This window comes from Microtus oregoni, unplaced genomic scaffold (assembly GCF_018167655.1).
Source record: "Microtus oregoni isolate MIOR12 unplaced genomic scaffold, Mior012 000007F_ref0000211, whole genome shotgun sequence".
In the NCBI taxonomy this organism is placed as follows: Eukaryota; Metazoa; Chordata; class Mammalia; order Rodentia; family Cricetidae; genus Microtus; species Microtus oregoni.
The window spans coordinates 48,796,407-48,811,873 of NW_024543066.1; the positions used below are offsets into that span (position 1 = coordinate 48,796,407).

The following is a 15,467-nucleotide window of genomic DNA, read 5'->3' on the forward strand; positions in this document are numbered from 1 at the left end:
GCGTCTGCTACCATTTTAGGATAAAAGGTGGCCTGTGGTTAGAGAAGATTCTAAAAATATTCAAGCTTTGTAATGGAATAAACCACTGTTGCACGGCCACACACAGTGGCCGTTCTCACTTCCTCTCAAAGACCCTCTTTACAGAGCTGGCCCAGTACTCACAGAAGTCCTTTTCTCTGAATTATACCCAAAGCTTCTAAAAGTGGGGGAACTGCGCTTAATGACTTGTGACTGTATCTGTAACCATTAAACCTACTATGCTGGTTGCAAAAAAAATTAATGTATTTATGACTTTCAGTCAATCAACTTCAGAAGATAAAAAGTGAGATTTTTAAATCATTTGAAAATACTAACAAGAGAGCCAAAGGTCTTTTGCTTGACTTCTGCAGGAACAGTACTTAAGTGGTCAGATATCCCTTTATATAATGTTTTAGCCAGAAAATGGGCAAGCACACACTTTTCTTAATAATGCTGGACCTGGAAGAACAAGCCTTATGCTTAGCAAAGCATGTGCTTGTTTCAGAGCACAGAAATCTAACTTTATTCAGATCCACAAATTTAACTAGTCCTGTTTTTACATTGCCTGGCATATGTGATGGACTGCCATGCAGACCAGGGTGGTAGGTACGTAAAGCATTGATTCCAATAGGCTGGTTTAGTATTCAACTAGAACCGGCAGTGTTCTGGAAAAGTATAGCAAATGTAATCTCAGTACTGACACCCATGACATTTCCAGCAGTTGTTGCCAACAACACTCTCAAGAGGAGACCAAGGAACCAACCCCTCCTTTCCAGTCAAGAATCTAGGACAGGGGCTTTGTCAAGCACATACTAAACTTGACCTAATAGGAGTGAGATGGGAGCTGCAGGGTTAGGTATGCCCTGTGCCTCTTCCTCCTTGGTTCTCATTAATCCTTCTCTTGCCCTTCCTCCTTCAGACAAGGAGACCCCAAGAAACCTGAGCTGCCCATGACCAGGGTGTGGCTCTACCCAGCTGGAAAGAAATGGCTCCCACCAAGGACCCTCTGCACATCTAAGAGATGGGCTCGGACGACACAGCACAGGGATCTCACCGACTGCTCCTGAGAGATGTGGCCCCAGAAATAAGAGAAACTGTGGCTCGCATGCTTGTGGGGCCCCGAGTGCCTTAAATAAGAATCTGCACAGGTAAAATCGTGCCACGGCAAAGTCTGTGACGGGAACATTCTCAAAGAATGAATTAACACCCAGCCTCCACCAAGAGCAGCTCCGCCTGAACAACACTGAAGGTGCCTTCCCTAATATGATAGGATACAGTGTAACAGCTTCCCTGGTTTATTTCCAGCTCTGCTACTATAAATTCTTTTACACACTACATTTTTAGCCCTAGTTCTAGCCCTCCTGATTTGTGGCAGTTTGATTGTATTAGACATCCCAACTACAAGTCAGAGTGATGCTTTTTAAACCCAAGGACTACGGAAGACCCAAGTCCCTCTCATTCATACTACAGGCTTACATTTCACAGACAAAAGTGTCTGAAATTGTTAGAAGAAGAAACAAAAATGTCTTTAAATTATCTGGTCCATTCTACAAGTCATACTATTTTTAAGTTAAAATCCTCTTTTTGTGTATTTAAAAAATAAAAATAAATTCAACTTATTAATACAGCTCAAACCACGGTGACCAGTCCTCTCCCTGTGGAGTTTGAAGAAGATCACGCTGCAAGCGTGCCCAGTCTGATGTAACTGCATAGCTCCCTGCCGCACCTAGGAATACCCTGAGCTGTGAAGCAAGCAGGAGGAACCATTTCCTGGTGAGGATGGAGACAGCAGAAACCCCTGACTCTGCCCATGCAGCTGGGTCTGCAGGCTCCACTCCACAAACACAAAATCAATGTAAAAATTACATGGACAAGGCAAGGCCTTTGGCGCTGTTATGTCCCCTCGCTGGACACACACCTGAAGTCTCAGAGCTCTCCTGGGGTTTCTGTGGAATAAAATTAGAGTCTAACATCTGCCACTATTAAGGAGAAACTCCACTTCCATCTCCCACATGAAAACACCGAAGCCAACGAGCAGCAGCCGAGCCTTGACATGGTAATGGTTATTATCCAAATCAGCTATTTTTTTTTAAACAGTAAAATTAGCAAATCCTGCTTCCATAATAATTTGAGGGTTATCAGAGTAAATGTTTGATAAAATTCCAATTTGAATCACCTGGAAAAACTGCTGCTTATCTGAACATCCCGAAAAGAAAAAGTGCGTTCCTGTAGCCATTTGCATCAGGTTCAGGAACATCATCTTTTGAGTAGGCAGTAGCAGCTTTTCTAACCTTCAGTGCTCACCTGCATATTTCATTTAGACATCTTTTTTCGGGTTAAAACAATTGCATTTCTATTACTCATCAAAGAAATGAGCTGATTTAGTCCTGGTCAAAAGGCAGAATCAACACAGGGAGGCTCCTCGTAGACAAATCGCTCTGTGCACTCAGCACTGGAGAGCATGTTCTCCTTTCACAATGGAAGGTACTCCAAATACATAAATATAGGATAGATAAGTCACTCTTCTGCATGGGAAGGGCTGAATGTCTTACTGAGCACATTAGAAATACCATCCCTTTGTGCATCTGTAACGTAAAGGCTTATATGCACACATTGCATTTTATACACACCCCACCCGGAGGAACAGTATTTCCTTCTGAAGAGCCCTGATCACTAGTCTGAGAAGTAAACAATTATCTCAGAAGTTACAAAATTCACCATGTAAAGGTCAGTGTTGAAGACTTTGCATTAGCTTTTCTGTTTCCTTTGAGAGCAAAAGAACAAAGCCTAAATAAACTCAGCAGCCGCCCTTATTGGCCAGATGTCCTGTTATGACACAGTCAGTCTCCGGACCTTCATTCCTAAGGAGCCCTTGCATTTTGCATGTGTCTTCACAAAGAGGGCAGGGTAACATCTAAACTGAGTAACCAAGAAAAATTACAAAATGTTGTCGGAAGTAGAAGACATTAGTGACCAGAATAGCTGTTCAAGAGAAGAGAGTCACATGGTCGCTTGGCTGCAGCCTCTACCTGGCTCCCTGAAGTTTCTTCAGCCACTAATAGGAAGAGTGGAAGTCTGGGGTATTCTTGAGACACTGTGAGACGGCAGACACTGAGAAGCTGTTCACCGCCATTGCGGAAGTATACACTTGAGGCAACGATGATTAAGACGCTTACAAACACCACAGCACACCAAACAGACTCAAGGAGCCCAAGTGGTTCCTAAATCAGTAACTCAGCCCAAACGTGGGGAATCTCTACTGTCACCTAAGCAAGAGTCAAGCCACAGGTGGCAGGCACTTAGCAGAAGGCAACTGGGAGGGGTGGAGGTAGCACATGCAGGTAAATGACAGGTGACAAGCAACATGAGACGCATGGAAAAGCTTTAATATTCATTTTTGTTTGTTTTGTTTCATGGCTGACCTGACTATAATAATGTGCATCTAGCTCCTCCATTTTGGAGATTTGGAGAAAGTGCTTGGCCTTTGTAGGAAGACAGTTTATTATGTAATTGGACAGGCCAGGGTGGGGTGGGGGATGCAGGATCAGAAAGAAAGGCAAAATAATATGTATTTAAATAAGAGATCCTCATCATAATTAGACTAAGTAGTCAAAACAAGAATGTGCCGGGTGGGTGGGGTGGAGTGAGACAGGACATTTCTCTGTAAAGTGTAGTCTTGGCATGTAAATGAAGACATCTGAAGGAACACACAGGTTTGAAGCAGTTCTAACATTCTATCATAATTAGAAACATTTCAAGAGCCCTGTAATTTCCAATCAAAATTACAGTAATTTCCGATATGCAAGCCATGATTCATGACAGAATTTTACATTCCACGAGAGATGACGGTGGCCTGATGCGTGACACGCTGGGTACAGCGCTAACATAAACAACTCCGTTAATGTTTAAACAGTACTTGATGTTTAGAATCTCACAATAAAAGAAACATATTATTGTAGAAATTATCACTTTGACAGTGATTGAAGGGTAAGGCAGGCATGCGGCCTATAAAGCTATAATTTTTTACAGTCCACAGCTTGAGTTTAATCATTTTTATATAACATTTCCAAGATATCCCTTAAGTATTCATCTGTCCTACAACTTAAACAGGAGCAATATGTTTGTGAAGTAAAACCCCAATTAAGAACCATTATTAATGCAGACCGAGTAAAAGTTTAGGAAAAGCCAAAAAGTATTATGCTATAAATTTCATGTTGTGAGTACTCCCAGAATTGTGTATTCTATCACAAACCAACATCATCAGGATGTTAAATAAAAGGTCATCTAACGATTATGAAAAGAGAACTGTGTAATACTTCAAGTTACTAAAATCTTGCCCAAGCCCTTGTGTCCTACCACAGTGTTACCAAGTCCATTTGTGAAAGGGAAGAGAATCTTGTATTCTAAGCTTCTAAACCTATTCATGGCTCTGGTAAACAGCTAACAGACAACTGTGAGTCTATTCTAAAGGGGACTCCAGTAAACAGTTACCAACATAGCAGAGTCTGATTTAAACAAGAGATCTGGTAATGGGCTCTATGATCTAGCTATTGCTTTTAAATTTGCTTTGAAGAGGTCTGGGACTTCCAGTTTAACTCTATGAAGTCATCAGAGTTGGCCAAGTTTCCTGAGTGTAGCGTAGTTCAATCTGTCTTCTGTACAACTACAGAAAAACGGAAATCACTAATATGCTCGAACGTATGTGGTTGTTTTAAAAGCTCCTGCACCACGGTAGGTAGACTAGCGGCAAAGGAAGCTGTATGATTCTTTTAAACTAAAACTGAAGGGCGTCTGAGGAGTAATGAGACAACAATAATGTACATGTTCTCTTATGAAGCAGCCTAGTAAGCTGTACCCCCAAGAGTCCACTTCTGCACAACTATTAACCACCTCAGAGCCCCCCTGAGAAACCCTTGGTCTAGGAGCAGCTGCTGGGGGCCAACCACTGCCATCCCAACACTGCTGCTCAACAGAGTTCTCTACACAGTCCTGGAGGTCGTAACCTCCTGGTCCTGCCAATCCACACTGAATACAGACACGTCTTTCGTAGACTGTGCCACAGGCATGGCAGATCAACACTCATGCCTGATAGTGGTACTGACCTGGCTTTTTGTGGCAGCAACCTTTGCAAAGAGTGCTTGGGACACTTTAGCACGCTTCATTTCCTGCTGAATCTCGTCATAAATGGAGGCATTGATGTTCATAGTATTGTTCTCTGGTTTCCCATTCCTCTCAGTGGCAAGAGTGGCTGTTTTCACCTACAAAACATTTTGAACATGGCTGTTATTTTTCATTAGCCAAATTGATTCAAAGCTATTCAGGCTGGGCATCCAAGCTGGGCACCGTGACTCCTTTTATGATCAAGGTGATCAACAGTGCGGTCATTCAACATTAGTTATTGCCCTGAGATCAGATTGCTTAAGTTAAGGACGTCACAGGTGATTGCATCTGTAATGTGATGGCAACTGCCAGATGATAGGAAAAATAATGCCATAAAGTAAGTTTTCTGGAAAAGAGAGGAGCTTCAAGGACTTGAAAACACTGAACTCTCTCCCAATTGCCTCCCATTTCAGCCCCTAACAATGGCAATCCACAATCAGAACCATAATGCACACTGTTGTCCTCGCTGGGTGCCCAGGGCTAATGGATAGTTACCTCCCCGATAGCTGTTGATACCATGGCCTTTCTCATTTCAGACTTTTTAAAAATGCCTTTCTCTCTTATGTTTCATTTTAAAATCTTCCATAATAAAGCCATTTCCAGAGCTGCATATTTAAATATTCTGCCCGTCCATGAACAGGTAGAAAGCCTTTGGCTCAATTATTATAAAGGCTGCTTGAATTCCGCACGTGATGTCCAAGCTGCCCTGTCTGGTTATTTCACCTTTTCCTGGCATTGTGCTGCGGAACAAATTCCTTTGGACTTACAGAACTAGACAAGAAGAAAATGTTTCTTAAAATGTAGTTACGTTTCTGTAAGTTATACAAAATATATCATTACAAGTCTATTCAAAATATATAATTACTCAAAAATTTGTACCAAGCCTTTGATAATGGAGGTAAGCAGGAATAACTCGAAAAATGTTCTCCACCAACAAAGACTGGGGTTTGGAAACCAAACATCTGCCTTAAAAGCTGATACTATCATTTTTAATTCCAATTTCAATTTTTATCATGCAGTTATATGAAACAGACTTGGACATCTTCTTATGAACAACAATGGGAATTATTTTTCCTAGGAAACTGGCAAAAATGTGATTGAAAACTTAGTTTGGAGGCAGGGCCACGCTTCTCAGCCAAGGAAAATCAGGAGTTCACTACTAGGGCCCTCCATGGAGACCACGGTTTCTCTAGAGAGTTATCGTCTTGCAAATAAATTTTGAATAACAGAAAAATAAAGCATGTTAGGATAAATGCACAGATAATACACATCAAACTGTGGTGTTCCATATTAACTAAACTCTCTTCCCAAAAACACAGGGCATGAAAGTGAGCAGAGGCCACTCCAGAAGGAGATTAAAGAAAATACAGGCCCGTGAAATGTACTTTTCCAGTCCTTGGAACTTCTAGTTGGACACAGTTGTTTTCACCTGAATTACCTCCTGGAGACAGGTACACAGTAAGACCCCCTCCTCCGTCCCAGCCCCAGCAGCAGAAGGAAAGCATCCTATGGGGCTATACAATGCTCAGAGTGGCTAAAACCATTACCTGTTCTCCAAGAGATCTCTGGGGCTCCTTTTCCAGCTTTGGGTCTATACCAGCAAGGGGTACATTAAGATTGGACGTCACTAGGAACCCACAGGGCTGTGAAGCCCTAATCTGCTAAACATCATTTTAGGGGCAGAAGAGTCAACAGATTACGATAAATGGCCTACAAAGTTGCTTTGCTGAGATTTGAAACTTTGGTCTGGGGTGGTCTAGCTCTGTGGCAGAGGGATAGATCTGATCACCCCATGGGGTCCCTTCTAATACCTATTTTTCTCACTGCTTAAATGAAAGAAAAAGCCATTTCAATTGCTTTGAAAATGGAATGCCATGGAAATGGAGGCCCCAAAGTCCATCACACTAGAAGAAGAAACAGTTCTATGGTAGCAAAGTGAGTAGCAACTGGAACAGCTCTGGTTTAAAAACTTGGGATTTCATCTGTTCTTTCAATTTTCACTCTTTAGTAAAAGTTAAATCGGAGAGTTTAAGTTTCTGTGATTCTGTTTCTAAAATTTTCGTTAGGTTTTCTATAAAGCAATTACAACTTGAACCAAGAAGCAAGAATCCTAAATAACAAAAAACAACCAAATACTCATTTCCTCGTTGGGGTGAGGTGGGAGGAGAAAAGCAGCACTAAGAGAAGAGAATAGAGAAAATGTCTAAAAACATGGTTAGTGCCTGGCTGCATTACTCAGTCAAAAGGTATTTAACAAAGCTCTTCGTGCTGGCCCAGATAGGCATCTTATCAGAGATAAGCCATTCGAATTCTAGAACCACATTTTTTCCTAAACACAAGTTATTGCTTAAGGGGAACTGACTTGGGCAGCTTTTCAAAATATGAAAGCTGAATTTTTCCCCAGGTAAAAAATGGAAACAAAAATCTTTTCTACTCCACTCTACTAAGTACTATTTTTGCTTAGTACAAAAAAAAAAATCTTCTTTAATCCTGGTTTAGCTTTTAATATTATATCATCCATTAAAATTCATAAAGTAGTTCATCCCAGGCAAAACAAACTACTCTTCACTCTTCCCCACAAATAGCACAGGAGGTGAAATAAATGCAGTTGCAATTGGAATAGCTTTTATCAAGGTAGGGCGCACTACTCCGTTATTACAGTGGCGCCAGGGAGTAGTCAGGAATGGGAGCTTCATCCACCCTCCCACGTAGGGGACAGGCGGCTGCACTGGGGCTGCTCTTCCTTTCACTAAAGTTGTGCAGCAGAGCACACATTTGACATGAAAATTCTGATTCGCTTCTTCACTGATTGCTGAATGCATTATACTCTTGGGTTTATAAGACTAACACCTTTTGGTCTGGGTGGGTGAGTGAGCAGTCCCTGATGCCGGAGATGCTCCTGTAAGATAGGACTCTTACTACACAAAGTTAAAGTGTTATGCTGTTTTATGAAAACAGAGACTGATATTTGTTGGCTGGTTTATGTGTGAATGTATACCCTCTGAACCACAGCAGGTGTGATGATCTACCTTAAAACTGGAAACATTATTATACAGAGGTTAAGTAACTTGCCTCCTGCTCCAGGCTAAGCTCTGAACTTGAGTTTGCTGAAATCTGGACTTAGTCTCAAAGACCAGGGAGTTTTGCGGCACATGTTCTTGTGTAGGGTCTTGTTACTCAGAAAACTTCTCAGAGATCAAGACATGCTGGGCCTGCATTTAGAAGCCCTTTGCTGAGTCCAAGTCACTTAGCTGTAAGGTTTAGAAGCTAAAGGTTTTATAATAAATATAAAACATCTAATCCAAATTTATTTTCCAAGGTATGCCTATTTCTCTTCTAAATAATTTTGTGGGCATATTTATGGGTGACAGACAACAGTCCTATATAACACTGCCTTCAGTGTCATGGTTTGAACATTTTAGACTTGTCTTTTTTTTCGTAAGAACAATATTACTTTCCAGATCTAGACCTGAAAACGTCTTACCCTTACAAGATGACCATTAAATGGGGCAGTGTCCCCAAGAACGTTAGTGTTTTCTCAGGAATCCACAAGTAACCGTTCTTCTCATGTACTGAGTCCATGCCTAAAACTGGACTCGAAGCCAAGATTTGTTGTGAAAAGACAGAACAATACAGGCATAATTATATAATCCTTATATGGACTTGGTACATTTTCTAATACATTTCTGAGAAACATCACACCTCACTTGGAAAGAAGCGAAAGAATCTCAGGAAGAGATACAAACTCTATATAAGTCACTCAAAAATCACAACTTGTCAAACAGTTCTTATAGAAGTTAAAACTGGAAAAGTAACTCTAGAAGTCAACATGCATTAAAAACACACAAATAGAACAAGACGACAACGAAGGTAGAGGGCTTAGTTTAGGCTTATCTGTCCTGCAGGACAAATCATCTCCAGGAAATAATCATTAAAATCTATTTATAAAAACCCCTCTATTAAAATCACTAGGCAACTTTGTACAACACAGCCAGAAAACAAATCTATAAGATAGACTAAGATGTATTTTCTTATTATGAATTTTTTTTTTTGATTTTTCGAGACAGGGTTTCTCCATAGCTCTTTTGGTCCCTGTCCTGGAATTAGTTCTTCTAGACCAGGCTGGCCTCAAACTCAGAGATCCGCCTGCCTTTACCTGCCAAGTGCTGGGATTAAAGGCGTGCACCACCACTGCCCGGTATTATAGAAGTTTTAAAAGTGAATTTTCTTCAAAAGACCATAAGTAAAATTGTGCCAAGTCATTCCAAATAGATCACTTGTCAAACATTTAACCAGATAATAATCTTGAACATTCCTTCTAATCTAACAACACAGATTCCCATTTTCTCTGACTTCCATCCTTTCTCTAAAAACTGGATTTTGATAAAGGAAAATGCAGCAAATTTAATTAGGATTTGGAAACATTAATTAAGATCTTTCACTCAGTGTTTTAGTTCTTCTCCTAGCAAAAGGTTAATATTAGGATCCAATGAAGTAATGCACGTGAAGGTGCTCAGAACACTGTGAACCATTATCAACTATAAAGGTATTTTTCCTTTTTCAGTTACAGCATGGAACTTATGAAAATCTGCTTCTGACAGGTTTGGCCCGGACCCAGTAGAGGACAATGGCCATTCATGGTTGCCTCTACTGGATTACCCAAGAGAGGTCTGCACTAGGGGCATAGCACCATGGCTAGGTCGGTCTTAAGCTTTGTTGCTTCTTGTGGCTGGGCTGTAAGGAATGTGTAGGACATCTTTCTGGAGACTATCCAAGGAAGTTCCATGTAAAAGATGACTTCAAATCTAAGTCCCTATTCAATAGTTTAGCTCCTCAGTCTAGGATGCCCCCCAGGAACCCTATAAAATCTTCCTAAAATGTGAGCTACATACTATAGGAGCTGAACAGATTCCAGTCTCCCAGGTTTAGAACTGTCTTGGGTGTCCCATTAGTCACCAAAGACCTCTCTTCTTTTCACCTCTGATGGGAGTTTTTTGCTCTTTTGTTTATTTGTTTTTGTTTTGTTTTCAGAAAGAATCAGAGTTCAAGCCCAAACCCAAGATTTGTCTAAAAAGAAGTTTCAAATCTCTATTTTACAAAAAATAAAATGAATGGTGTTTCACAAAGTTTTCTCTGGTGATATACGAGACTGAAGACAGTTTTGCAGGCTTCTCTGTGGTGTTTTCCACCTTTTCTTGCCAGTCTAGTTCCCTGGGGAAAGCATATGAACCTCTCTTGGAGGTTCCATTTTAACTTCAACTGTTGATTCCAAACAGTTCTAACTTTCCAAGCTTGACAGCATGCTTTCCTCAATCTACTCACTTTGCAGTCAGATAAACAGGTCATTTTTTAAAATTTAATGTGTTGCTTAAAGGGTAAAATGTAACCAACTGACAGTGAGCACTGTTCTAACACTGAGGAAAAAGTAAGACACACAGACACTCATCTCTGGATTTGGTTAGACAGTCAATAAAAGCACACTAGGAAGAAACTGGAAGCATCTCACCAAGGAGTGCCTACCCACTTCATATGTTCACCACTGGTCAACACTCTGACTACCAGCTTGGTTAGTCTTAACCCCCTTTGAAAACAAACAATACAGTGAAGGGTGTCTCAACCAGGAAACCTGAGACTCAGGATAAAGTAAATGACGTGTGTTTTCTATCCCCACACAGCACCGCATATGGTGCCTCTATAAATACACACACAGGAAAGTACTGAATAGTATCTTAAGGGTGTACGAAAAGAAATACCACTAAAGAACTAATACAACCTTGGCTCAGAAAACACTCAATGAATAAGGATTAGTGTGATCATATTTAGAAAATAAAATTTCCCAAATTCTACAACATGAAAGCTGTTTCAGCACTAAATTAAATAACTGGGCGTACTGAAAAGAGAAGATGGCCAGTGCTAAGTCATACTGTTATTTTAAAAAGTATTCTAAACACCTCAGAAAAAGAAAGGGTAAAACCAGGCTAGTGCCCCCAGGTGGACAATCACCACCTGGATGGTTACTATAAAAAAGGAAGGGTATGAACACTGAGAGTTTTAAACTTCTTTATATAATAATAACCTACACAAGTCATATACATATTTACAGAGTTTCTAAATCTGTATTTTAGGAAGTATTACCAGTCAAACTCAGTAGCTATGAGTAGGCAGGCAGCTTACATATGAACATGGTGACCCTTCTCTCGCAAAACATCGTATCTTACCACAGTCTGCTCCTACAGATGTCAAGACAGACTGAGTTCCATTAGAAATGGATTTTAGAAATAATTTCTTTAGACTATTCTGTCACCAGTTCAAGGACCTCAATAAGTAGCTGGAGTCCTCAGCTGGAGGATTCCGGGACAGCTTCACTACTTTCTCACCCCTAGATGGGCTTTTCCTACACTCTACATTCAACTTCTGTACTCTGAAACACATGGACTTTTTGTTGACTATTGATGAGAAGAAATCATCAAAATCTGATTATGACATCATACTCCATCAAAACTGAATTTGTGTTCCATACTCAACTTTTTATTTTTTTTTATTTTTTTTTAATTTTTTGGTTTTTCGAGACAGGGTTTCTCTGTGGCTTTGGAGCCTTTCCTGGAACTAGCTCTTGTAGACCAGGCTGGTCTCGAACTCACAGAGATCCGCCTGCCTCTGCCTCCCGAGTGCTGGGATTAAAGGCGTGCGCCACCACCGCCCGGCCCATACTCAACTTTTTAAACAATTTTGGAAGTTTATACCTGTCACAAACTAAACATGGAAGGAAATACATCTGCTTGTGGATTTGAACTGTCATCTATTGGTTTACACTGAAAGCTCCTGTCTTGACTTCTTGCAGTAGTTCCAGGGAGTTGAGTTAGGACTGACTTTCAAACAGGAATGCACAATAAAGTTAGCTAGAAGGTAGACTCATTTTTCCTTCCTAAAATATGGAACATTTTGAAGAAAATGAAAATGTGCCCATTTCTGGGAATTCAGAGAGAAATCTTTATCAGTCCCATTTAAAGCTGCCTTCAAGAATTGTATTAAACTTAATTATGAAAGATTACAAATGAGATATGTAATTGGTACCAGCTGCAGTCCATATTGGAAAGCATAAATATAAATGAAATTATTTATTTTTTATTTACTATTCAAATGGCAGTCCTCAAACTAGTGATAGTAACCAGGTCTTATTATTTCTGTTCTGAAGTGAACAGAATACATCTGTAACAACAATAGTAGAGATGGCTACGTCACTTCTTCAACCCTCAAGAACCCAAAGACTTGGAACAACACAAGGCAGTTTCCCCCCCCCTAATTAGGAGTGAACTGTTTTCCATTAAAATGAGTGATTTGGGATGAAATTCTCAAGAAAGTCTATGGAACTTTTAAAAATCTGTATCTATTTATCTAATTTCTTGCCGAGTAATCATTAACATTTTTCAGGACACGAGAAAGAACGACAAGGAAGAGAAGGGGCACCTGGGGGGGACGGCTGGGCGGAGTGCTCAGCAGTGGGGCAGGACCCATGGCCGAGGCGGCGTTCAGGCTCCGTTCCCTCTCATCCTGGTATATCCGGTCTCTTTCGGCTTCTGGCAACTGTAAGAAGTTCTGCATAGCCCGAAGGTTTACCAGCAGAGACTGGGATGCAGTCTTGGGGTCCTCTTCCTTTCGGAGGATTTCAGAAAGCAGTCCCTGCAGGGGAGGAAAGACACAGAGTGAGCTTGCTCCTTGCTCTGGCCAGGGTATGGGGAGTGTCCTATGCCCTGCCTTCTTCATGCCCTTTAGAAAGTGAGCGGTCAGAGGCCTCGAGTCTCTATAGGAATATATTAGCTGCAGCTGAAGTGGTGGAGAAGAGAGCCTCAATTGTATCCTTGATTTTATTAAGCATCTGCTTTACATAGAGCAGAAACTGAAATGGCCTAATTGGTCTCCTTCCTTTGAGTAGCTTAACTTGCCGTGAAATTTTTCCCAGAGAGATGGGGGGGGGGGGGGAGTTAAGAATAAGTGAACTCTCCACAGCACAACAGCATTGAACTGGGCAGTTCTCAAGCTGAGACAAAGGCACAGGGCGAACAAGAGCAGACACAACACCTTTTCTAGAGGAGCGAGCCGAATGTGTGAAGAAGGTACCAGAAAAGGAGCTGCAAACATCACTCAAGGCCACTAAGGCTTTTGTTTATACAGGCAATATTCTGTTATTCCTTAATGTTGAAATAATGAAGTGCCACAGCTAGCCATGTGAATGTGCTGTTCAGAGGAAACGAACAACCACAAGTGATTTGAGAACGTTCTGTTCCATACCAGTAGGTAACAGGTTGAAAAATTAACACAAAGCAATCCTGAAATACATAACTATTCTTCTACACTGTAAAATTATGTTCCAGAATTTCACATATTGAAAAGAATATCATCAAATCACTTGAAACGAAAGATCACTATTAGTAACAGCAAAAACTTAGAAACTCCTAGAAACTTCTCTTCAGATGTTTCTCTTCCCTCAGCAATGAAGTGGTAAAATACTTTTCTTTTTCCTCTGGGAGAATTTGCTTATTAAATGGTTAATTTCCTCCTAATGCATTTGAACAGTGTGAAGAAGACGTACAAACAAAGGCTGCTCTGAGCACATAAGACTCAATAGCTGTGTCTTCGATTTCAAGTCCATAGTTAACGTGTGGGACACCAAGATGCCCTGCTTCCTTTACCTAGACACATCAGGAGCTCGCGGTAGTGGCAATCAAGGCCTCAGTATTACCTGACAACCCGCCTCAACCCAACCCGTGGAAATGGTCAAACATGTACATTTGAGAGAAGGCAAAACAGACTCGTCAAAGTTTTAATATTGGGGAGTGTTATGGTTTCTTGGAAGTATAAACCTGGTTTCTTCCAAATTTCTCAAGTCAGTGTGCACCACATTGCCTGATATAGCATGTGGGTACAGATAGGATAAAAACACTGTCCCTGTCAAATAAATCACTTGATTTATAAGTTGATGTTTAAGGGGGAAAGAAACCTCCAACAAGCTCTGGGAAATTGAGTCAATCATAAATAAAGCATCTCTCAACAGGTCGATTGCAACCAAATCTGGACATTCTATCTGCGCTTTCACAAGAAATGTTAGCTAAGAATCGAGGCCCTTGTCCTTTTGGCCATGATACTAACTAGTACCTGCAACTGTGTCTACTGAGAACAGTGCTCTGTCAGCTGAACTCAGATCGAAACCAGCCATTTACACCATTCAGCTTACTTAACTTAGTTAACTGGGCCAACTAATTAGACTATTTCTGATGTGTCTTATAGAAATTAACACACAAATCAGGCACAAAGTCTGTGCCATTGCTTCTGCAAAATATTATATACTTAGAAAACAAACAAACAGCTGCAGCAGAACCTTGGAAGCCAGACATGGGGACATGCCTGCAATCCCATGCCCGGAAGGCTGAGACAGCCATGACTTCACAGTGACACTGTCTCAGAACACGAGTAAATAAATAAAGGAAACAAACAAAAGATGCGGCTGGTAGAGCAATATATAGCAATGGGATAGGGGTGCATAAGCAGACGGGAGCATTGAGTGCAAGCAAAACTTCACAGACTCCTCCGGTGCAACAGGACCTTTTGTCACCGGAGCCCACTGCCTTATGCTGAAGTTGTTGATAAACAGGAAGACAATTACGTGGCTATCCACTACAGAAATAATAAAGAAAAGGACATGAGAGTATATTCTAGAGGTCACAATGAACTATGCCTAACTTTACTACATAATCAAGGCCATGGGCCCTTCCAGGCAAGGCACTTGAGCCTTAGACGTCATTGCCCAGTGCTCTGTAAAACACCAGTCTGCAGGAGCCTACTAACTATTCCGTGTATTAAAAAACCAATCAGGGCAAAAGATACCTTGTATATATTTAGGTTTGTCCTATACCAGAGTACTTGAAATAAAATATCTAAATATCTCAAAAAAAAACAAAAACAAAGGAACATCGTCCATCTCTATTAAAGATGCCCCACAGCAGAGAACTACTGTGAGATTAAAAAAAAAAAAAAAAAACCAGAAGGCAGAAGCCCCTTCTTTCAAGTCCTGCGAGCACAGCACTAAGGAGAAAACCTGGTGTGAAGTCCAAGCAAACCTGAGTGAGTGCTCCCTCTGAGTAACCCCTTTCAAACTCAGTCATCCCTTGCAGGGGATGCAAGTCTCCTCCTGGACTGTGCCGATCCCCGACAGTGCTCAAAGAGCTGCACAGCAGTCAGTGTGGACAGTCCACCCGTTCAGAACTTTTTTTTTTTTTTGGCCCAGAGCTTTC

At 41.0% G+C, this 15,467-nt stretch overlaps 1 protein-coding gene across 6 annotated transcripts in view; it reads right to left on the reverse strand.

The window, feature by feature from the left end:
• Window positions 1-15,467, reverse strand: part of Satb1 (SATB homeobox 1) — a 93,754-nt gene that overhangs the window by 25,268 nt on the left and 53,019 nt on the right. For all 6 annotated transcript variants that reach the window (XM_041655496.1, XM_041655494.1, XM_041655497.1 and 3 more), the window contains exons 8-9: window positions 12,646-12,858; window positions 5,121-5,276 (exon numbers count right to left, since the gene is read on the reverse strand). In XM_041655496.1, coding sequence (XP_041511430.1) covers window positions 5,121-5,276; window positions 12,646-12,858 — 369 coding nt within the window. The remainder of the gene's footprint in view (window positions 1-5,120; window positions 5,277-12,645; window positions 12,859-15,467) is intronic.